At 58.9% G+C, this 22,940-nt stretch overlaps 1 protein-coding gene across 1 annotated transcript in view; it reads left to right on the plus strand.

The window, feature by feature from the left end:
• Window positions 1-12,385, plus strand: part of RGMA (repulsive guidance molecule BMP co-receptor a) — a 50,951-nt gene extending 38,566 nt beyond the window's left edge. Inside the window, exons 3-4 of the mRNA XM_049614053.1 lie at window positions 2,844-3,358; window positions 11,593-12,385. Coding sequence (XP_049470010.1) covers window positions 2,844-3,358; window positions 11,593-12,315 — 1,238 coding nt within the window. The 3' untranslated portion in view covers window positions 12,316-12,385. The remainder of the gene's footprint in view (window positions 1-2,843; window positions 3,359-11,592) is intronic.
• The last annotated feature ends 10,555 nt before the right edge of the window (window positions 12,386-22,940 follow it).

Genomic DNA, 22,940 nt, shown 5'->3' on the forward strand with positions numbered 1-22,940 from the left:
CCAGGGGGTGGGGGGGAGGGGGGGAGGGGGGGTGGGGGGGGGTCCCCCAGGGGTCCCCCATTTGTGGGGTTAGAGCCACCAGTGGCAGTCAAGAGTGAGACACCTTGCCTATCCCACATTGTCTGTGTGTGGGCTGGTCCTGCCCTAGGCCCCATTCCTGACCCCTGCCTTCCAGCCCCTGCCCAGCCTGTGGGCTGGACCCTGAGCTGTGGCCTCTGGGAACTGGGGGCAAGGCCACGGAGAGCCTACGGACCACGGGCCTGCCAGCTGGTGGGGTCCTCGGGGAGAGTCTGAGGGTCGCTTTGCGGCAAAGCGTGCCCCGACCCACTCGGCGGCTGGCGGGGGCAGTCGTGAACGTGCTAACTTATGTGATGACTTTTGGAACTGCCCACTGCATGGGCTCTTAGGCCCAACAGGCCAGATTCAAGTCCTGCTTCAGCTTCTTCAGGGAGGCCTCGGGCCAGAGAAGCAGCCGTGCTGGGCCTGGCTTTGGCCTCGGGGCTGCCGGGAGGGCTGGCTGGGGTGAGGCCCTGGCCCGAGACTGAGTAGCTGTGACTTCACTCTCTGCCATCCTGGGTCAGCTTCGGCGGGAGCTGAGGCCGGTGCAAGTCGTGCTCGGGCTGCAGTGGTCTGGTTGTAAAGGGGCTAGGGGTCTCCTCTCTCTGCTTTGGGCACGGTGAGGGCCGGAGGGGCACCCACACCCGGCTGCGGGCTGGGCTCCCGAGGCTGGTGGGCAAGCGGTGGGCGTAGCCCAGGCAACTGCCACTCAGCAGCAGCCTGTGCCCCATTCAGACAGTTGTCTTTGATGCCGTGTCTCCAGGATTCTGAGAAAGCAGCGTCTTGGGTCAGCACACCCGGAATGGGTGAGGCTGCCTGAGCGGGCGCTGCGGAGCCTCCCCCCCCCTTCCCCCCCTCCCCTCCACCACGAGGGGCTCCTCTACCTTCCCCCACGTAGGCCACGTTAGCATTTGGGGTAGGTTGGGTCTTGGGTGTCTTCTGTAGGTTGGCAAAATACGAAGACAGCAGGAGCGCCTGGGTGGCTCAGTCAGTTAAGCCTCCGACTTCGGCTCAGGTCATGATCTCCTTGTTCCTGAGTTCAAGCCCCACGTGGGGCTCTGTGCTGACAGCTCGGAGCCTGGAGCCCGCTTCGGATTCTGTCTCCCTCTCTCTCTGCCCCTCTCCCACTGGTCCTCTGTCTCTCTCTCTCTCTCTCTCTCAAAAGTACATAAACATTAAGGAAAAAACTTGGAAAAAAAAGAAATAGGAAGTCAGCATGGCTGGAGACTCTTCCAGCTGCCTTTCAAAGGACACCTACCCCCAGGAGCAGGTTTCTGTGGGAGGGAGACCATGCAGGGTGGGGGTGGGGTGGCTGTCTCACCCACAGCTTTTCCTGTGTTCCCCCAGGTGCCCTGTTATTAGCCAAGTCTGCTTAAGTCAGCACACTTCTTCAACTTGAAAGCTATTAAAATGGAAAATCCGCGGCTCTTCTATTCTGTTGGTTTTATCTGTCCTCATACACGTTGAAGTAAATATGTGACTTCTCAAAAGAAAAAAAACGCCCACCCAGATTCCACCTGAAACAGCTGAATTGGCCGGCAGCGTGACAAACACAGGAGAAGTTAGGGGAGGGGCCTGAATTTCGGGACAAGCGCTGGCTGCCCGTACCCAGGTGTGTGACCTGGCCAGGTCAGCCTCAGCTCCAGGCAGGTGCCTATGGAGGTGGCAGATCTCCCAGAGATGGGCCATCCAGGTGCCCACGCACAAGGCAGCTGTTCAGGTGCCTCCCCCGCGTATTTCTGTCCCAGGTTTTATTTGCAACTTGATTTTGTAGGTCAGAAGCCAGCACCAGAGAAGCAGTTTTCCAAGGGTTCATGAGCCAGGCTAGTGGCCTGGGCAGGACTGGCTGAAGCAACAGCCCCGTTCTCCTGCTGATCGCTCCAGCCCTGGGCTGCAGCTGCCCCCCCCCCCCCCCCCCCCCCCCCCCCCCCCCCCCGCTGGTCCGCCAGCCCCTTTCACTGCTAGAGGCTGCATAGAATGTTCTCTCCTGCTGCTGGGCTGCATGCCTGGCCACTGAAGTCACTACAGACTGTGCAAAAGAATCTGGGAGGCCGGGAAAGGGCAGGTTCTACGTGTCCAGGTACAAGATGCAGGTGTGTCAAAGCCCCAGTTTTTCAGGCGCGGTCTTTTGTAGCTAATTATCACTAAGGTCTCAAAGCTTGTCAGTGACTTTTTTAAAAACACAACTTAAGGCAGATCCAAGGTTATTACTGTCGGTTGCTTCCCAGCATCCCCTCCCGAGCAGGATAAAGGAGGGATGGAACTGTGGCGACCAACAGGGAAGCTACTCTTGCTTTGCAGACAGGGTGACGGTAACCGGGTCTTCTGTGACCAAAGCTCACCGTCAACTGGCCAACATTCATGGAGCTTCTGATCTATGTCAGTGCAGTCCTTAGTGCCGTAACACTCTGAGCAGCCTCATAAGGTACATGCTACCATCATCCCGTTTTCTACAGAAGTATAATGAGGCACAGAGACATCCAGTGATTTGTCCAAGGTCACACAGTAGCAGAGGCCAGGCCACATACTGAATAGTGGGGCTTAATTCCCAGCCAAATTTCTTTTGCTTTTGCCAAAATGCTTGCGGATCGCTGTGAAAGCATCAGCAGATGTCCAAGGCGGCAGGGTGGGGGGACTCTTTGCCTTCTGCGTGCAAACGTGCGGCGCAGGTGGCGCCCCCTGGGAAGGGATGTCCTTGTGCATGCGCCTGCGGCGCTGGCCCCCAGGGGTGAGGGGGCGGAGCTCACCCAGGGATCTTGACGGCGTGTCCCTCCCTTTCCCCACAGCCACGTCCGCGTGCAAGATCCTCAAGTGCAACTCTGAGTTCTGGAGCGCCACGGCGGGCAGCCACTCCCCCACCTCGGAAGACGCCCCCGAGTTCTGCGCGGCCCTGCGCACCTACGCCCTGTGCACGCGGCGCACGGCCCGCACCTGCCGGGGCGACCTGGCATACCACTCGGCCGTCCATGGCATAGAGGACCTCATGAGCCAGTACAACTGCTCCAAGGATGGCCCCACGTCGCAGCCGCGCCTGCGCACCCTCCCGCCGCCGGGCGACAGCCAGGAGCGCTCCGACAGCCCCGAGATCTGCCACTACGAGAAGAGCTTCCACAAGCATGCGGCGGCCCCCAACTACACGCACTGCGGCCTCTTCGGGGACCCGCACCTCAGGACTTTCACTGACCGCTTCCAGACCTGCAAGGTGCAGGGCGCCTGGCCTCTCATCGACAACAATTACCTGAACGTACAGGTCACCAACACGCCCGTGCTGCCCGGCTCGGCCGCCACCGCCACCAGCAAGGTAAGCTGAGGCTGAGGCGTGGGCGTCCCTGCTGTGACCAGGGCCCAGACCAGACACCTCCTGCACCCTCCCAGTGTTCTTATTTTCAGTAAATGGGCTGAAGACTTAGGAATGTCCAGAGAATCTTTGTCCTGAGATAGACCAACCAGGAACCCCCTCTTCATGCTGCCTGGAGTCTGGTATTTCTCAAACTGCTGGATACTGCCCACCAGGGGTTTGTGACATCAGTTTTGTGGGGTCAGGAACCAGCATACAAATGTCACCTTTTTTTTTTTTTTTTTTAATTGGGCAGGGTAGAACAAGATGGCATAACCCAACACCGATAGAAAAGGCAGGTTGTGAATGCATTGTACGTGGTAAGGGGACACGTTTCAGGAAGCTCAGTATGTGTGCACACATGTATGCATATCAGTGCAAATGCTGGGTCCAGCTGTTAACGTGGATTTCTTACTGGGGTTATTGTCCACAACTTTTATTTATTTGTTTATTTATTTTTGAGAGAGAGAGACAGAGCGTGAACAGGGGAGGGGCAGAGAGAGAGGGAGAGACAGAATCCGAAGCAGGCCCCGGGCTCCGAGCTGTCAGCACAGAGCCCGACGCAGGGCTCGAACCCACAAAGCATGAGATCACGACCTGAGCTGAAGCAGGTGGCACCCCCATCCACTCTGCCACTTGTCCACAAATTTTAGAAACACTCGCCAGAGTACTCAGTTTCGGACTTTTGGGATATTCCTTTCTTGCCCCCAGACTGTATGGTGGTAGAATTCCAGTATTAAAACCCAATGAAAGAGGAGCCTCTCTACAGGTATGTTTCCATCATCACTCTCAAGGAGGGCGAACTCCTGTCCGCCCTGGACAAGTGTCCCCAACCAGCCCCTGGAGGTGACGGTCCTGCCCGGGGCGTCTCACGTGGCTGCACTGTTGCAGCGTGAACAGATTTTAGAAGATGGTGATTCTGGCCCCACCCCCACCCCCTCCAGGCCTGTGTGACACCAGATCTCTGGGTTGGGTCAGGCACGTGTTCTTTTTTTAAAGCCCCCAGTGTTGGCTCGTGGAGCAGGTGAGGGACGCCGGGTTGGGGGCCAGGGCTATAGGACGCTGATGGGGTCAGCAGGGCTGTGGGGTACCGTCCTGCCCTCTCTTTGCCCCACGCCTATATGGAGAGGCCGCAGCCCCAGAGCAGAGAGGGCGGTGGTGTCTGGGAACAGGGGGAGGTGGAACAGGTGAGGACAGAGAAGCAGCTCACAGAGCACCCCAGGGGCCACCCACACAGCTTTCCTCTCCTCCTTCGGGCCAGCCCCCAAATGGGATGTGCCTCTCCACCCAGAGTGCAGTCGGCTGGGAACAGCGAGCTAGCGTTGACCTGGGCTGGGTGGCTCTAGAAGTCGGCCACATTCTCGTTGCCATCAGAGGCGTTTCCGAACCATCTGGAGCCCCAGAGGCCGCTGACAGCCGGTTGTCTTCTGACCCAAGGAGGCCTCAGTATCTGGGTGGCAAGACTCAAGTCCTGCTCACAGGGCCACAGCCGGAAGCAGCCACGAATGTGGCCTGTGGCCCAGGCCTTTGGCCATCCCCATCCTCCACAGATCCTCCCTCCCCTCCCCACTTCCAATAGAGTCTCCTGTGGCCTCCTGAGACTGGGCCAGGGGGCACAGCCTCAAGGCCAGGAGGCTGGTGGGCTCTGGGAGCCCAGGGGATGGGGATACGTGTGCCTCCTCAGGGCCTGGCCCACCGCAGCCCCCAGGCCTTTCCGGGTTGGCAGTGAGTCTGTTTTCCTAGGAAGAGCACGTTGCAAGGCGGCACGTTGGGCAATGCCAGGCTGGTCCACAAGGGCGTTTCTGTTCCTTCCTGTCCCTCCACGCCCAAGAGGAGGACAGTGAGGTGACCTGGCAGCCAGGAAAATTCCCGCCATCTCCCCCTGCTCCGGTGGCCCTTGCTGCCTCCAGAGGGTCTCTTCCCGGGCCCATCTGCAGGGGCAGCAACAAGTGGGTCTTTGCCCCGTGGCTGCCCTAGCAGGGTCCTGGCACCAGGCCGTGAAGCCTAGTGGGCGGCAGGGTTGTGGCCAGCGCCCTCTCCACCCCGTCCGCCCTCTCAGCCCTCCACGGACAGCAGGGCCCGCGTCAAGGACCCAGCCGCCTTCCCTGCGGCCCCTGCACCTACCCACCTCCCTCCTTCCCTAGAGCCAAGATAAATGAACGCCAGGAGCCTGAGGCTGCAGCTTCTAAATCCAGCAGCAAACATCCCGCGGGAGGGGACCTCGCCTCCCTGTCCCGTCCTGGCAGGGCCACACAGGGGAGTCTGAGGGTGTGAGAGCGACGCGGGCCTTGGAAGCCCCGCCCCTCCTAACCCAGGGCGGTGTGAGCACCAAATGTGATAGCAGAGCCAAGCACAGACCTGGGAAGAATCGTGGGAGGAATCGTGGGCCTCTGCTCCCCACCGCCCCGTGGGGGTGGGGGAGGGGGGCGTGACAGGCTGGAGCGAGAGCCTTTAGGCCACTTCCCGTTGGGTCATACAGGCTGGGGTGACGTGCCTGGGCTTAGAACCCCTGGATGCCACCCCCCGTGATTCACTGGCACACGCTGGGACCCCGAGCCCAGCGATGCTGTTCCCAGACCAAGTGGATCAGTCGCCCATTCGTTCTTGTGTGCTATCTGTTCAGACGCCCGCCGTGCTCCAGAGGCCCGCTGGGCCCTGTGGCCGGGAGAGGTGCCCGGACAGGGATGGGAGCACCTCTCGCCCTGTCCGGGCATGGAAGTTCTAGAAAGTAGGGAGCTCTGCAGCAGAGCTCGACTGACCCAGCCCCCTTCTGCTGTGACCTGGGGTCACCTCGGTCATCCGGCAGGCTGAGAGCCCAGCCACCTTCTGTTACACCCTCATCAGCCAGGAGGCAGCAGGAGGCCCGGCCGGACACCCGGCTGTGACGGGCTCAGTCTGTCTCAGGCCTCGGGGCAGACAGGGTACCCGGCTGAGAAACATCGGTGGCCGGTTTCCAGCGCCCTGGGCCTGCCCGCGCCTGTTTTTTTAGGTCTGCACCACGCAGGTGTGTTGGTTTTGTTCATTCATTGATTCGGCAAACGTTGACGAAACACCCCTTTTGCGGCAGCCTCGGTGCTAGGTGCCTCCTCCCCTCCTGGCACCTCCCAGGCCGAGGATGGAGAACAAAGCTGGCCGAGGGGTGCCTGAGGTGGGTGCAGGATGCCGACGCCCTTGGGTGCCCCCGGCTCTGCCCAGAGCACCGGGCGGGGCCTCCTCCACGTCCTTCTGCGGAGCCTGGCATGGAGGGACGGGAGCAGAAGCCTGGAGGAGAGATGGGAGGGCAGCCTGGAGCCTCGGGGGAGGCAGCGGAAGCCAAGAGGCTGTTATCTCTGAGGGGCCTTCGTGCCTCCCCACGAGAGCCTTCTGCCTGTCTCTTCTGCCCACTTGAACCCGCTGTTCTCGGCCCGCCCCTCACCCAGAGGGCCTTGGCTCGTTTCCTGTGATACAGGCATCATCCAGCCCGGCCCCGTGTTCTCGTAGGTGATCAAGATGTAGGGTTTTCTAGGCCAAGCCGACATTTCAGCCAGCTTCCCGCCCCCACTTCCCCCGGCTTCCTTCTGTGCCCAGCCCCCAGCTTCACTGTGCTGGTAGCACCCCATTGCACAGATGTGAAAACTGAGGCTCAGGGAGGAGAGGAACTGGGGTCTCTGCTCTGCCCTCCCCCTCCCCTCTAGAACTTACCATGTGTCCCACTGCCCCACTCATCTATTTGATGTGTCACCCCTAGAGTCTGAGCTCCTTGAGGACAGGGGTCTTGGACTTTTCGGCCCCCTCATGTGGATACAGCTCCCAGTGCCGGGCCTGGTGGGGGGGGGGCGGGGGGGGCTCAGACCCCTCTGGGCAGGGGGGCAGCAAAGACAGGAGTGGCAGCCGCACCCGTGGCCATGCTGGCAGCGAGCCGCCCGGCTTTCGACAGGCCCCTTCATGCTGTTACTTGTGGTTGAGTCCCTGGCACTGGTACCAAGAAGAGTCTAGCAGCCTGTCAGCCTTCCAGGAGTCTGTCTCCACGAGAGATGACGGTTAGAGGGAAACCAGCCTTTCCTGTTCCAGGAGGCTGATGGCACTTGGAAAGCAGCAGCACCCCCCTCCCCACCCCCCCCCCAGCACACCAGGCAGGGACACCAGAGCCCCTCGTCCCTCACCCCCTTCCCAATGGCAGGACCACCCACTGTCCAGACCACCCTGGCTGCACCTCCCGGCCCCCCACAGGCAGCCTCCACATCAGGGCGGAGCCGCAGGACGGAGAGAAGGAAACAGCAGGAGGTAGAGGCAGGAGGTGGAACTGTGAGGTCGCCATTTTGGTAGGCCAGCGACGGCAGATGGGCAGATGGCAGTGGCCGAGGCCCCCCCCCCCCGGGGCTCAGAGAGTAGGGCTCAAAGCAGGATGGAGAAGCCGTGGCCACCTTTGACATCCCACAGCAAACCAGAAGTGCGCTGCTTCCCGGGACCAGGCGGTGACCTCAGAGGGAGGGTTGGGGAACTGGGGGCCAGTGCCCGACGGGCTGTGCACAGCCGGGCCTCTGGTGCAGCGCTCCACGGACTCTGGCCAGGTCCCCAGCCTCCAGCCTGGGAGCACCAGCCCCTCCTCGTGTCCCGTGTGGACGGCAGAATGTGCCTCCGTCCTGACCGTTCCCCGGGCCCCACAGGTACAACACCGAGGGCCCCAAGGCTGCCGGGGACCCGCGAGAAAGCTTTCATTTGTTTTAAAGTTGGAAGGAAAAAATCAGCATAAGCCAACCGAGACTGTCTTGGCCTGGATCCCAATGCAGTCACAAAATGTAGTTTTAGTATTTTGGAGGGAGGAAGGGGCCCACAAAGGCCCAAGAGCCTGGAGCCCCCAAAAGTGCAACTGTCCATCTCTCCTCCTCACCTTTCTGAGTACTGGGGTGACAAGGGGGAGTTTCTCTCTGAAGGCCCAGGCCCTCCTGCTCTCCCAGCCTGGTCACCCCTACGCTTTACAGTGTGGGGGCGCCCACGGAGCAGCGATGAGACAGCCCTGGACACCTCCAGCTGGGCCCTGGCTACCGTATTGGTTTGCCCGGCCTAGAACTTTCTGTGGCCCCCTGGGCCACCCCGTCCAGTCCTTCGTCTGTTCCCCTAGCTCTGCTCCCGAGGCCCCAGGCTGATGGCTCTCTGCCGCGTCCCCCTCAGCCTCCTGTCTGTGCCCCAGGGCCACGCCCGCACCCCCGGAATTGCAGCCGCACCGTCTGGCCTGGGGCCGGCTCCAGACCCCACCCTCAGCCCTGGCCTTTCCCGCCCCTCAGCCTGAGCTGAGGTCCTTCACAGCTGTCCTGCCTCCCCCTGCCGGTAGGACCTGCTTGCAGTTTCTAACGTGCCTGGGCCTCGACCTTGTCATACACCCACTGTTTGACCAGAAACTCCCGTAGCGCTTCACAGCGTCACCCACCCTCTACCCCGAGGACCCCCCAGGCAGTCATCCGCTGCCACGTCGACCAGGGTGCCAGGCACAGAATTCAGCCACAGCCAGGGTGTCTGTGTTGTCAGCAGCAGCCTGCCTCTTACCAGGGCCCCCTGGACCTGCGGCCCCTCTGAGGTGTGTTACCCCCTCAGCTGGCGAGGAGGGCAGCTCCTGGGGGGCAGGAGGTTGGGGCTTGGTGGCTGGGGCGGGGAGAAGGGAGGGACAAGTTCTAGGAATAGTGGCCAGGGGTAGGGCAGGGATTAGGGGTGGGGGTAAGCAGGGAGCCCCAAAAGGCCTTGGGTGCCATCTTGCCCCATGACCCCACCTGCCTCCCTGGGTTTGGTCTGGAGTCCGGGTTCCAGCTGCCCTTGGCTCAGGGGGCAGTGGCCTTAGAGGCACCCGGAGCCACCAGTGGTTAAAAGCTGGCACCTGGGAACAGGAATGAAGGAGGGGTGGTGGTTGCTCTCCCAGATTTGACTCATGTCTCCAGCCCATGCCGTCTTCCCGGTTGGGATCATGCAGGAAAGAGCAGGGAAGGGAGCACCTCACCCAGGACAACGCGGGGAAAGCACTCACTCCCTCGTCCCGTTTGTCTCTCCTCCTTCTCCCAGGCCTCCCACCCCGCAGGCTTGTGGCTGAAAAGAGCCCAGGGGCTGGAAACCAAGAGACTAAACCCAGCTCTGCCTTTTGCTGCCTGTGTGAGCCATTGTACCTCTCTGAGCCTGAATTTCCCGCACCATAAATGGGAGGTCCTGTCCTTGTCCCTGGCAGTGACACACAGGGCTAGAACCAAAACACACAGGGCCCGGCACGGCAGATGCAGCCAGCGGCAGTGCCCATGTCTGTGGTTCCCAGGAGGACAGTTACTGGTGGAGCCACACAGCCACCCAGCCGCCTGCTTCTCCCCCAGCAGCTCAGCCCAGCCCCTCACCCCCAGCTGCAGGCGCCAGCAGAAATGGGCCTTCCTGCTCCAGCCCTGGCCAGGGCTGCATGCTCAGCATGGAACCCCACCCCTGTCTTCCTTCCTCCACTTCCTCCTGCTCACCTCCAAGGCCCAGCTAGGTGGCCCTCAGGGCAGGCCCTGCCACAGCAGCCTCTGCTGGCCTCTGCCTGCTCATTCTTTCTCTGTTATGTTCAACCAGTGGCTCACAGTCTTCTCGAAGGAATTTGGCTGCAGGTCTGCTGGCGGCTTGAAAGATTGTGCTAGATGATTGTGGACCGTATTCGTTTCCTACGGCTGCTGTAACGAATACCACAAACTCAGTGTTTCAAACAAGCAGAGATTTATCTCTCGTAGCTCTGGAGGCGAGAAACCTGAAATGAGTCTTTCAGGGCTAACACGAGGGTGTTGGGAGGGCCAGTCCTTCTAGAGGCTCCCAGGAGAATCTGTTCAGTGCCTCTTCCAGCCTCTGGTGGCTGCCGGCACCCCTGGGCTGTGGTCACATCCCTCCCGTCTCCGCCTCCGTGGAGAGAGCCCTCGCCTTTTCTGTGGTCAGATCTCCCCCTGCCTCCCTCTTAGGAGGATACGTGTGATTATATTTAGGGCCCACCCAGATAATCCAGGATGACCTCTCCATCTCAGTATCCTTAACATAATCACATCTGCAAAGTCCCTTTTGCATATAAGGTAACATTCACAGTTGCGGGGATTAGGGCCTGATATCCTGAGGGTCATTACTCAGCCTACTATAGTAGATAATGAACTTTTATTTTTAATTAGCTATGCTTTTCTTTTTATGGTTCACCTCTCTATGTAGTAAATGATCTGGTGTCCTATTTAGGGTAGTGATCTAAAGTTCCCCTTCTAAGTCAGTTGTTTTGTTTTGTTTTGTTTTGTTTTGTTTTTTTAAAGTAAAACAAGTGTGGGTTTTTTTTTTACTTCGTTTTTAATTTTAATTTTTTTAATGTTTATTTTTGAAAGAGAGGGACAGAGTATGAGTCGGGGGTCGGGGGGGCAGAGAGAGAGGGAGACACAGAATCCGAAGCAGGCTCCAGGCTCCGAGCTGTCAGCACAGAGCCCGATGTGGGGCTCAAACTCACAAACTGTAAGATCATGACCTGAGCCGAAGTCGGATGCTTAACCGACTGAGCCACCCAGGCACCCCAAAGTTTTTCAGTTTTATTCCAGTATAGTTAACATACAGTGTTATATTCGTTTCAGCTGTACAATGTAGTGATTCAAGAATTCTGTAATCAATGCTCATCATGATAAGCATATTCTTTTTAAGTTTTTTTTTTTAATTTTTTAAGTTCATTTATTTTGAGAGAGAGAGAGAGAGAGAGAGAGAGAGAGAGAATCCCAAGCAGGCACCACACCATCAGCACAGAGCCCAACGTGGGGCTTGAACCCACCAGCCATGAGACTGACCTGAGCCAAAACCAAGAGTTGCGCGTTTAACCGACTAAGCCACCCAGATGCCCTATTAAGTGTCCTCTTAATCCCCATCACCTATTTCCCCCATCCCCCCCCCCACCCCCCCTCTAGTAACCATCAGTTTGTTCTCTAGTAAGACTCTGTTTCTTGGTTTCCCTCTCTCCTTTTGTCCCCCCTTTGTCTTACAGTAAAACTAGTTGTTTTAAGGAAAAGTACTAAGTGCATAATTATGCAGGTGGCACCGAAAGGTGACCAAAATGGGGAATCGGGGCATCTTGGGGGCTCCTCCTGTCCCCAGCATCGCCAGCATGGGGCTGGGCCTTCCCCTCTGACCCCCCGCCGCCACCATCTCAGCACCGCCTAACCCCCTCTCTCCACCCCTTTCCTGCCCCCCCTCCCCCCCAGCTCACCATCATCTTCAAGAACTTCCAGGAGTGCGTGGACCAGAAGGTGTACCAGGCTGAGATGGACGAGCTCCCGGCCGCCTTCGCCGACGGCTCCAAGAACGGTGGGGACAAGCACGGAGCCAACAGCCTGAAGATCACGGAGAAGGTGTCAGGCCAGCACGTGGAGATCCAGGCCAAGTACATCGGCACCACCATCGTGGTCCGCCAGGTGGGCCGATACCTGACTTTCGCCGTCCGCATGCCGGAGGAGGTGGTCAACGCCGTGGAGGACCGGGACAGCCAGGGCCTCTACCTCTGCCTGCGCGGCTGCCCCCTCAACCAGCAGATCGACTTCCAGGCCTTCCGCGCCAACGCCGAGGGCCCCGGCACCCGCAGGCCGGCCGCCGCCAGCCCCGCGCCCGCGGCCCCCGACACCTTCCCATACGAGACGGCCGTGGCCAAGTGCAAGGAGAAGCTGCCCGTGGAGGACCTCTACTACCAGGCCTGCGTCTTCGACCTGCTCACCACGGGCGACGTGAACTTCACGCTGGCCGCCTACTACGCCCTGGAGGACGTCAAGATGCTGCACTCCAACAAAGACAGGCTTCACCTGTACGAGAGGACTCGGGAGCCGCCCGGCCGGGCCGCCGCGGTGGGGATGCCCCCCACCCCCCGGCCGCTCCTGGGCAGCCTCCTGCTCCTCACGCTGCTCCCCGCCGTCCTGGAGGCTGTCGCCGCGTAGGGCAGAGAGGCGGGCGCTGCCTGTCCCTGAGCCGGGGGGGTGGGGGTGGGGGGAGTGGCTGCAGGGAGACCGGGGCCATCGGGGGGAGGGAGGGCATCCTCCCCCGGTGGGGGGGGGGTCAGGAGCCGAGGCGGCCGCTGGCCAGTGGACTGTGGACGGTTACCTCACAGCTGCCCTGCGCCGTCTGCCGGCAAGGGCTGGGGCAGGGGGGCGGCCTCCCCCCCCCCCACTCTGCCCCCAACGTGTCATTGTCGTCGGCGGGGAGGCCACGAGAGGTTGTGGTGACCAGTGCTGTGATGTTTGTGACAATAGAGCTGTGTGAGAGGGGGAGCCACTCCCCTCCACCGCCCCGCAGTGTGAATGTGCAAAACAGAGCCCCTCGGGCCGAAGCCCCCCACCCCACCCCGCCCCTCCAGAGACACTGGGATTGATCAGAGTCGAGCTCCTCCGCCCCCCCCACCCCGCAATGCACTGAAACAGGCCCAGCCGACTGCTGCCCACGCCCGCCACACGCACACACACACACACACACACGAGCACACTCGCGCACACTAAGCTGAGGGGCTGAGGCATCTGAGAGGCTGGACTCCCTCCCCAGGCAGGGCCTCCTTTCCCCCTGGGCCTTAGGACGACCCCCCGGGAATCGTGACCCTTTGACTGAGAGGTTGTGCCCGCCTGGTGCCTTCCTGCCCGCCCGTGGCCTCCCTGTGAGCCGAGGAGACCGTGTGCAGTGTGGCCGCTGTGCCCTGCTTTGGTTCCCAGGCCCCCTGCCTGACAGCCTGCAGCTGACGCCACTCGTGGGCTCAGGTGCCCTCCTCTGGTTCCTTCCCTCCCCGTCCCCCATTCTCCACCGTGCTTAGGAGGTCTCGTCCTCATTTCTAAATGTCTAAACAACTCTCCGCGCCCCCACCTCGATTTCTGTTCCCTTCTCTCCAGCAGGTGGCAAGAGCCTCCTGGGTGGGGGAGCGTGGGCTGCAGGGCGTGGGCAGGAGGCGCAGTGGACGGGGCCAGCTGGCCTGCCCTGATTCTCTTCGTCCTCCTCACCTGCTCCCCCGGAGCCCTGCTCCCCGCCCGTCCACCCAGGTCTGCGTGCTGGGGAGAGGAGCGGCGTCTGCCGGTCAGGGTCAGACGCTCCCTGCCCCGAGCGTCCCTGGACGGTCTCGTCCCTCTAGTCCCCTCCCTTAAGCCCATGGCCGCACAAACCAGGAGAGGCTTGCCTCCGAGAGCCCCGGCGCCCACCTCCTGTCAGCCCAGGCCGCCGATCCGAGGAGCCCCGAACCGGTCCCGCCTCTGCTGCTGTTCCGGAGAACCCAGGGACTGACCCCGGGCTGGGCTCCACGCCCGAGGGTGCGGTGCCCGCGGCGGGCGGTTCCCGCAGCCCCGCACTGTCCGGCCCCTCTGCTGTTCCCCAGGGACCTCTCATACACTGGCCCGGGAGGCTCCCCGCCTCCTCCCCAAGAGGTCCCCTCTCCTTGCCCAACCCCGGGCAGGGCAGGCGGGTGGGAGGCACGGCCCCGGCCCGCCCTGCTGGTCTTTAGATGGTCCCTATGTCGGAAGTAAAAAGTGAAGCACTTTATTTTGGTTGTGTTTGATCGCGTTCTGCTTGGAAGTGGGGACCCCTCACTGCGTCCTTGTGTCTGCGACCTGTGTAGAGTGTCACCGCGTGTACATATTGTAAATTATTTATTAACGGCTAAATGCAAGTAAAGTTTGGGTTTTTTTTGTTTTGTTATTTCCTTTTGGACTGCGTGTTGGAGTTTGCTTTCTGAATAGACTGGATCCTTTGCAGGGGTGGAGAGTGGGGCACACTGCTGGGCGTCCCCTCACCGTGCGGACATTTGGGTGGGGCTTAGCGCGTGTGCGCGCATGCGCTTACGCGGCAGTCGTGCATGCTTGTGGAGGGGAGAGCAGTTTAACACAGGGCCCCTACTTCTCTGAAATTACTTTTTCTTCTTACGGGGCATGAGGCGTCCGAGTTTTCTTGCCTTGGTAAGGCTGGAACAGTGTTGGAGACAGATGGCCACGTGGCAGAGGAACATGAAGGGGGTGGGGGGCGCGAGGTTGGGTGGGCTGGCCTCAGATCCAGGGTGACGCCCTCTCGGCCGCCACCCTCCCTGCAGGTCCCCTACTCACATAGCCCAGGTACGCAATGATGGCTCCACAGAGGGGACCGAGGCTTGCTTGGGGGGCCAGGTTCACCGCTGGCTGTCATCACCTTTCATCTCTTAAAACTACCCAATGAACCAGGAACAAATTCATGCCCATTTTACAGACAAAGAAACAGAGACTCCAGAGAAATGGATCGACTTGCCTAGGGTCCTTAGCGAGGGCAGGGCCACCAAGTATACACCTAGGTCCTTTTGCCCTGTGTCTGCTCTTAACGCCAAATATGAGGTACGATAGCAGCACTGTTAAGCTAGGCCACATCCTGGGCTCTCCACTTTCCTGGCCCTGTGACCTTGAGCAAGTCACTTCACCTCTCTGAGCCTTTGTTTCTGCCTCTGTGAAGTGGGGAGTATCTATCACACAGGGTTAATTCCTATCAAAGTACGTGGGGGCGTCCAGTGGGGGCGTCCAGTGCTGCTGTCTGTTTTCCCAGAGCAGGAGGGGTCGCGTGAGGCACTGAATGGGAGGAGAGTGGGGAGGGCCACACAGGCCCTTGGAACCTGGGAGAGGTTGGGAGAGAAGCAAACCGAAAAGCTAGCGAGGGAAGGAGTCCACTGAATGAGCATGTAACCCGTCCAAACGGGAGAGGAAGGTCAAAGGCAGGAAGGGAAAACTTTCTAGAACCCAGCTCTCACACAGGCTCCCAGAAGGAACACGGGACTCCTGGGCTTTGGGAGGAAGAACCAGACTAACAAGACCAAATGTACCTATGCATCTGACCCCATTGCCCGAACTGTCAGCACCCACAGGCCTCTCTGTCAGTAGCAGCCGGGAGGGAACGACACAGGGCCAACAGAGCCCCTGGCACTGGGCCGGCGCAGAAGAACCGATTACTGAGAAGCCAGGGCGCACAAGATTGAAAATAAAAAATCCCGTTCGCCATCAGATGAAAATGCGACGGCCCTCGCCAGAAAGTATTCTTGGTTTGGAATCTGTACAGGCCCCTAAATTTAACCAGCTGGAATTCTTTCCCAGTACCATGCTGGTAGTTGCCCATGAACATGGAAATTTGCATTTCATCATGAATATGGAACACAGTCTTCAGCTAAAAGATGCCCAAGAAGTGGCTTCGTCTTGCACCGCGGGCTGGGTTCGGAGCGCGGCGTCCTCTGTGGCCGTGGGTCGGAGGCCAGCCGGCCTGGAGGGAAATGCACTGGCGGATGGAGGTGCGATACCTCGCTGTGTCCCGGCGTTCCGACATGTGGCAGAAACTCGGAGACGTTGGGCGGCGGACTAGAATTTGTAAGGAGAGAAGACAGGGGAGAGAGGAAGGGGGGAAGCAAATGAAAGGAGGGTCCTGTATAACGAAGGGGGTGGGTTCTGGGATGAAGAGAGTTCCCGGGACCCTTGGGCAGGGCAGCAGTGGAGCCAGGCACCAGTGGGGCTCGTCAGAGCGATGCCGGCCAGCGGCGTGGAGCAGGAGGCGGCCCTCGGGCTTGGGCTGCGGGCCCACTTGGCGTCCAAACTGGCTCTGCCTGTCGCTAGCTGTGTGGTCTCCCTCGGATTTTTGGAGCCTCAGATTCCTTATTTGTAAAACAGAATTAGGAGTACCTGCCTCCCAAGGTCATTATCGAAATCCAACGAGCTAATGCTCATAAATTGCCTTGCACCTGGGCCCTAGCGCAGCCCAGAGAGGCCGCCAGAAATGGAGGTCCTCTCCCACTGCAGGGGCAGGTGCTCCTTTATCCATTTGACAATTCTTAAAACTTTGTAAGTATATTTATTTTGAGAGAGGGAGAGTACGAGTGAGGGAGGGGCAGAGAGAGAGGATCCCAAGCAGGCTCCACACTATCAGCGCAGAGCCCGACGCGGGCCTCAAACTCACGGGACTGGGAGATCATGACCTGAGCAGAAACCAAGAGTCGGATGCTTAACCGACTGAGCGACCCAGGCGCCCCTTCACTGGATAATTCTTTCGTGATCGTGGGCACTGAGGGCATTCGGCAGAGGCCACACGTTGTCGCTGGGGAGACCAGTCACTACACAGCACAGGGACATGGTCGAATGTCCCGCGCTGACCAGCACCACAAAGTAAAGGGAAGCAGGTTCATCTGCAAGAGGCCCACCCGGATTGCAGGCAGGCGGGGAGGAGCCTCCATCTGGGGGGGGGGGGGGGGGGGGGGGGCACCTTTTTCCAGATCACCTGGGTGGATTTTGGGAATGAGCCTGGCCAAGATCCGGGGAGAGCCTTCTGTGCAGAGAAGTCGGGGAGCACAAGGAGCCTGGCCCGGCAGTGGCAGAGTTTCAGGGGCAGCAGAATATAATGGGGCTGGACGCAGTGAGCAGGCGGACCGGGGTCCTGGTGAGGCTGCAGGGCCCAGGGAGGGAGCACTGCAGACTGGCGGACCGGAGAGGGGGGCGTGATGTTTTGTGCCAGGGGTCCGAGGAAGCCATCTGCAGCTCCGAGCAGGGGCAGCATGTGTCCGACTTGGGTTTTAAAGGGATCGTCTCGGCCATGGTGAGGTGGGGGAGAGAGAGGGGGTTGGGGGCACCAGCGCAAAGCTAGCGGGAAGCGGGAAGGCCGGAGTGGTGCCGGAGGTGCCAGGAATGATCTGCTTTGGGGTAGAATATAGAGGTGCTGCCGGCCGGTTGGCCGAGTGGGAAAACCAGGTGTGGGCGCTGAGCACCTGGGTAAACTGTGGCGCCGCTTACTGAGCCATGGGAGCAGCGGGTTTGGGACACGTTATTTGGGGACAAAAATCGTACTTTGGGACACATCAGAAACCACACGCAGCTGGACTGTCTTTAATTGTTCAATTAAATGACGTACACTTCCCAGGAGCAAATGTTTAAGGGGTGCAGCCCTCATAGAAGAAACTTGCGAAGCTAAGGGAAGATGCCGTCGCTGAACAAGCCGGTGGCAGGGCTGTGGTTGGTAAGACTGGCAGGGGGGGTCTACCGGTTGTCACTTGGTGGCTAGGCCCAAGGCCACACTCCCCGTGGCTCCGGGTGACCCTGGGCCACGTGCGTGGGAAAGGACAACTGGCTGACCGAGATGGGGCTTTACCCCAAATACCCAATTGTGCACGGACTGAAGTTCTGATCCGGGTGGGGAGCACGGTGTTGAAACTGTAAAACAGAAACTTCAGAGAATAGCAAGGACCCCCGGGAGGGGCGATATCAACTCCCCGCGGCTCCTGGCTGGTAGCCTCCGTGGGCTAGAAGGAGGCCACTTGCTCCTGGCCTTGCCACTTGCTGGCTGAGTGACCTGGAACCCCAGTCCCCTCGTCTGTATTATGAAGGTGGTGGCCGTCCCGCAGGGATACCTGGGAAGACCGGTACAAGGAATAACAGAATATAGGGAGCGCTCCCCAAGCAAGCCATAGACCCCGACAAGCATTTACTCCCTCCCCTTCCCATCCCACGGGTCACACCGCTTTCATGGGTTCATGGCCTGAGCTGGCATCCAGGGGGAAGCCCCTGGTCCTGCCTGCCCCAGGCTGACTGAGACCTGGAGAGAGGGCACTTGAAGCAAAGGCCCAGCCTGTAGCCTCATACGTTCTGTGTCTCCCACCAGACACTAAAGGTGGGTGGGGACCCTACTCTGCTCCGTGTGTTCGTCTCTTAGGTGTGGTCTTAAAATCACATCTCTTTGGTCTGATTAGCCTTAGCTGTCCAACTCCCGAAATAATTGAAGAGCAGGGCGCCTGGGTGGCTCAGTCGGTTGAGCGTCCAACTCTGGGTTTTGGCTTAAGTCATGATCTCACAGTTCATGAGCTCAAGCCCCGCATCAGGCTCTGTGCTGACAGTGTGGACCCTGCTTGGGATTCTTTCTCTCTCTCTCTCTCTCTCTCTCTCTCTCTGCCCCTCCCTGGCTTGCTCACTCTCTCTGAAAGAAAGAAAGAGAGAAAGAGAAAGAAAGAAAGAAAAAGAAAGAAAGAAAGAAAGAAAGAAAGAAAGAAAGAAAGAGAAAGAAAGAAAGAAAAAGGAAGGAAGAAAGAATTGAAGAGCTCTTTATGCAGCTCCTACTTGGGCCAGAGAAGCTTGGTGTTCTGGCCAGGGGTCAGTGGGAACCCCGCACACCCTAACCAGGAGTCCAAGGACCTCTAATTCCATGGAGGCGCTTGTTGCCCTGGGAAACCGCCACCTCCTGAATGTGTAGGCTGAGGACCCCACCACCTGTTTCAACAGCTTCCTCTTAGCTAACTTTGGGCTTTCTGCACCTTTGACCATTTAATCATTTCCTGCCTAGGACATGGGGAAGTGCCTAGTACCCTGAAGGAGAGGAACAGAAAGGAGTATTCTCAGAAAGTTCCAGCAGAATGGACTTAATTAAGAGATGGCAGTGGTGGATATACAAGGCATGGTGTGGTGGAAGTGTGGGGGTTTCTAGGATCAGGGGACACAGTCCCAGGCAGCCTAGATCCTGAGGCCAACGAGGGCACATGACCTGGCCTCATTTCATCCTTGCCCAGAGGAGTGCTGTGATGGCCCACGGACTCTTCCACATTTGAAGCCATCCCGACTCACCTGATGCCTCCCTCTGGCAGGAGCCAGAACCTTCCCCAGGCCAGATGAGTTTGCTTTGTCCAAAGCAGTGGTCAAACCTACTGACCGTGTGACAAGGGTGAGATGTAATTGTTCTCAGCCTCAGCTCCCTCTCAACCATGAGATCCTCCTAAAGATGAAATACCTACATACGAACCTGACCTTGAGTCTTGCAATTGCCTTGACAATTTTCACGACACCCTGGAAGGTAGTTGCCATTGCCTAGTTTCCAGATGAACACCCACACCCATGCCACCTACCTGCTCTTCTCTTGAGGGCAGAGAAGGGGTTCGAGAGCCCCCAAACATCGGTGGAGTCAACCCAGGGTTCTGGTCCTGGGTGAGCAGGGACTGGGGTCAGACCCCTGCCTGGAGGCTGGGTGGGTAGAGGGACTTCAAACCTGGACCCTGAAGAGAAGGAGGATGGGAGAGAGGGTCCCTCAGATCTGAAGGCTGAGAGGCTTAGAGTCCAAGAGGGAGATGGCCCCAGGGTTCCAGAGAGTTCTTGGCTGAGTCACCACAGTCCAGGGGTGGTCATCAGCTTCCCCAGGTGGGGGACAAGCCTTCTCAGCAATCCCAGACATGATCCAGCTGCTGGTATGGACCCGCCCCCATTTGCATGGAGACTGGAGTCACCCCAGCATGACAGCTACATTTTTTGGCCACCTGCCACCTGCCAGGCACCCTGCCAAGTGTTTGATTCCAGTAGTGATTTATCATGGGGGAGCCCCCTTCTAGCCACCTCCCTCCTGGAGTTCAAGTGGCTTGAAGCCCAGGCTCCATCCTAGAACCTTGGTGAGCAGGGCTCCCGAGTGGCCTTCAGGCCCCCAGCCTTGACCACCAGAAACCAAATGCCAAGGTACAGGGCCAGGGCCCCTCTCCCCTGGGCACTGCAGGACAACTGCATGTTGACCTAACACAACTTTTCCTTTGCTAACGATCAGGGATGAACCCCTAAGGCAAGTGGCCCCAGCCTCGTCCCTCTGGGGTGTCCACTCTGTAGGTCTAACACGGCCACAAAGGCATTCCTGCCTTCCTTTCTCTCCCTCCCTCCCTTCCTTGCACAAACATTTTAGGAGCATCCCTTATGTGTCCCATCATAGTCTGGGCTTGGGGGATCCATTTGTTTATTCCACATAATAATCACTGAGGCCCTGTGGGGTGTCGGCACGAGGCTCCGTGTTGGGGATCGAGCAGTGCAGTTGACCCCAGCAGATGAATGTGCCTGACCGAGCGGGACTGACTTCTTGAGAGAGAGGCGGACAGTGCACGAGTTAGTTTGCTGTGAGCAGAGCAGGGAAGGGAGTGCAGAATGGCCACGGGGATGATACACCGGTTCTCTCCACTTGTTAGTCCTCTGTCCCCGAGCCAGTCACACGTGGCTTCTGAGCCTGCTCATCGATAACAGGGGGAAGGTTAGGGCTGAGTCCCAGGGCCTGCAGGGATAAGATGACACCAGTGGGACGGTACTTGGGTGACAGTAGGGAAAGCCATTGAAGGAGGCAGTGACAAGGTGGCCCTGAGAGGTGGGGGGAGCTGGCGTGGAGTCTGAGCTCCACCCCTCACTAGACGTGTGATCTTGGGCACATTTTCTAAAGTCTCGGGGCCTCGTGATGCTCCACTGGAAAATGGGGATAAATCCTGCCTCCTAGCATTTTCATGAGGATGTGATTCTAAAAATACAATAAAGCAGGGGCTGCTGGGTGGCTCGGTGAAGCATCTGACTCTCGGCTCGGGTCGTGATCGCACGGTTTGTGAGTTTGAGCCCCGCGTGGGGCTCGTGGCTGTCAGCACAGAGCCGGCTTTGAATCCTCTGTCCCTCTCTCTCTCTCTGCCCCTCCCCTGTTCATGTTCTCTCTCTCTCTCTCTCAAAAATAAATAAACATTAAAAAAATACAATCAAGCAAAGGGCCTGGAGCCTGACACCCAGTAGCCATCTGCAGACGGTGGCTTTTGCTCTCACAAGCACATCCCATGGGGCTGCTTCATTTACTCTTAAGTTCAGGTCACAAACAGCTCAAGGTTCCCAAACACACATGACATGCAGACCCCTTCCGGGAGCCAGTGTTTCTCCAGTCCCCCCATGGCTGGAGTTTTTATAATTCATGAGGCTAGGTATAAATTCTTAATTGTAATGAATTGTAATTATAGCTCCTTTCAACTATAAATCCAGACACACTTACCAATCAAGCCCAAACCAAACGCAAACAAATCGCATTAAATTGCAGTGATGAATGACACTGTTTTGCGGACGCCGAGTGGGCCCTCTTCGTGTGACGAAGGTGGGGTTGTCCGGCCCCTGTCATTGCTGCCAGGCAGTGACTCCGGACCCCGCCTTCTTTTCACTCTTCAGACCCCGTCGAACTTGTTGCCTTGTGTCCCCCTGTCCACCTGGGTAAGTAGCACTGACCGCTTTGTGCCAATATAACACCAGAGTCCTGGGTTCCTTTCTTCTCCCCATTCTTCCAGATCATCCAGGATTCGCTTAGATTAATTCTTTAAAGTGTTCACCAAGGGGCACCTGGGTGGCTCAGTTGGTTAAGCGTTGACTCTTGATTTCAGCAGGTCATGATCTCGTGGTCATGGGATTGAGCCCCACATCAGGCTCTGCACTGAGCCCTCTCTCTCTCTCTCTCGGCCCGTCCCCCTGTTCGAGCTCTCTCTCTCTCTCTCTCAAAGTATTTTTTTTTAATGTTCATCAAAAGGAAAACAGAAAAATTTTAAATTCTTCCAGGTATCTCTAAAAACGACCCGCCCCATCATACGTCTGTAGGCCCCAAGTTTGGGAAACACCAAGCCAGTGTGCAGTCCAGAGGGAATTAGCTCATCTGATTACTATTTGTACCCGCTGGCAGAGCAGGCCTCAGAGAGGATTTCAGGGAAGGAAAGAACGCTCTGGGGCAGTGGGGACACAGTGACGTGTGGGATGGGGTTCAGAGGAGGCCCACAGGCTCTGTGGTGGGGCCCCCTGAAATGTGGGAAGAGGAGCCGGGGAGGCCCACAGAGGCTTCATCTCTAGGCTCTCGGGGGCAGGGAGGGGCAGGGTGTGGGCTTGACCCCAGGACAGGTTACCAGGCTTAGGCGGGGCCACGCCGAGGACCCCGAGCCTCGAGGAGTTGGCCACAGTGATGATGGTCCACCTTGCACTGTCCTTAGCACGTGCCAGGCACTGCTCCCCCACCAGGTTTGGGTGGAACTATTCCCTCTGAAGGTTAACCCCTGGCCCAGCTCGCGACAGTCGGGGGTGAACCCTGACTTGAAGGTGGACGCTGTCTCCGGAGCCCATGCTCTCAGCTCAGCTGCCGCCGGGGCCCTGGGTCTCCTCGCTGGGACTGAGGTCCCTCTTGTGTGAGCCCACTCGGCTTTGCGCCTGCTGCCGCCACCTTCACACCTTCCTGCCTCCTCACCCTTCTGCCTGCTGCACAGAGTCCCCGGCCAGGGCCTGGGCTAAGGCAGCTGGGGCCGTGGAGCCAGCCCCCTGCCCCAGCGGAGCCATCCCAGACCCTGTCCCACTGAAACAGCACCACGGCGGCTGGTGAACTGCCTCTCCTTACTACCCGCTCTGGCTATCACCCTTTAAGATTCAGCTCCCTGAAGGCTTGGCTGGCGGCGGGCAGGGGGCTCCAAGAGACGGGGACGTTCCGAGTGGCCAGCAAGGGCAGGTCGTAGAGGGCTTCGGACCCAAGCCAGAGAGCTTGCGGCTAAGGTGAAGGTTACACACAGGGAGCAGCAGAGTGATGCCTGGGCCTTGCGGCTCAGGACGTCCCTCTGGCGGCCGCACGGAGGGGAGGGGGAGGAGAGGCTGGATCCGGAAGGGGCAGGAAGGAGCCTGTGTATCCCGGAATAATCGCTGGACGTGTCAGTACATTCGGGGCTGGCTGGTGGGGAGAGAGCCCCCCCCCCCCTCCCCGTGCTGGCTGAGAGGCCTAGGCCGCCACTGGCCAGCACTGCCCCCTGGGCCTCCTGCTCGTG

The sequence above is a fragment of the Panthera uncia genome (genome assembly GCF_023721935.1).
Source record: "Panthera uncia isolate 11264 chromosome B3 unlocalized genomic scaffold, Puncia_PCG_1.0 HiC_scaffold_1, whole genome shotgun sequence".
Classification (NCBI taxonomy): Eukaryota; Metazoa; Chordata; class Mammalia; order Carnivora; family Felidae; genus Panthera; species Panthera uncia.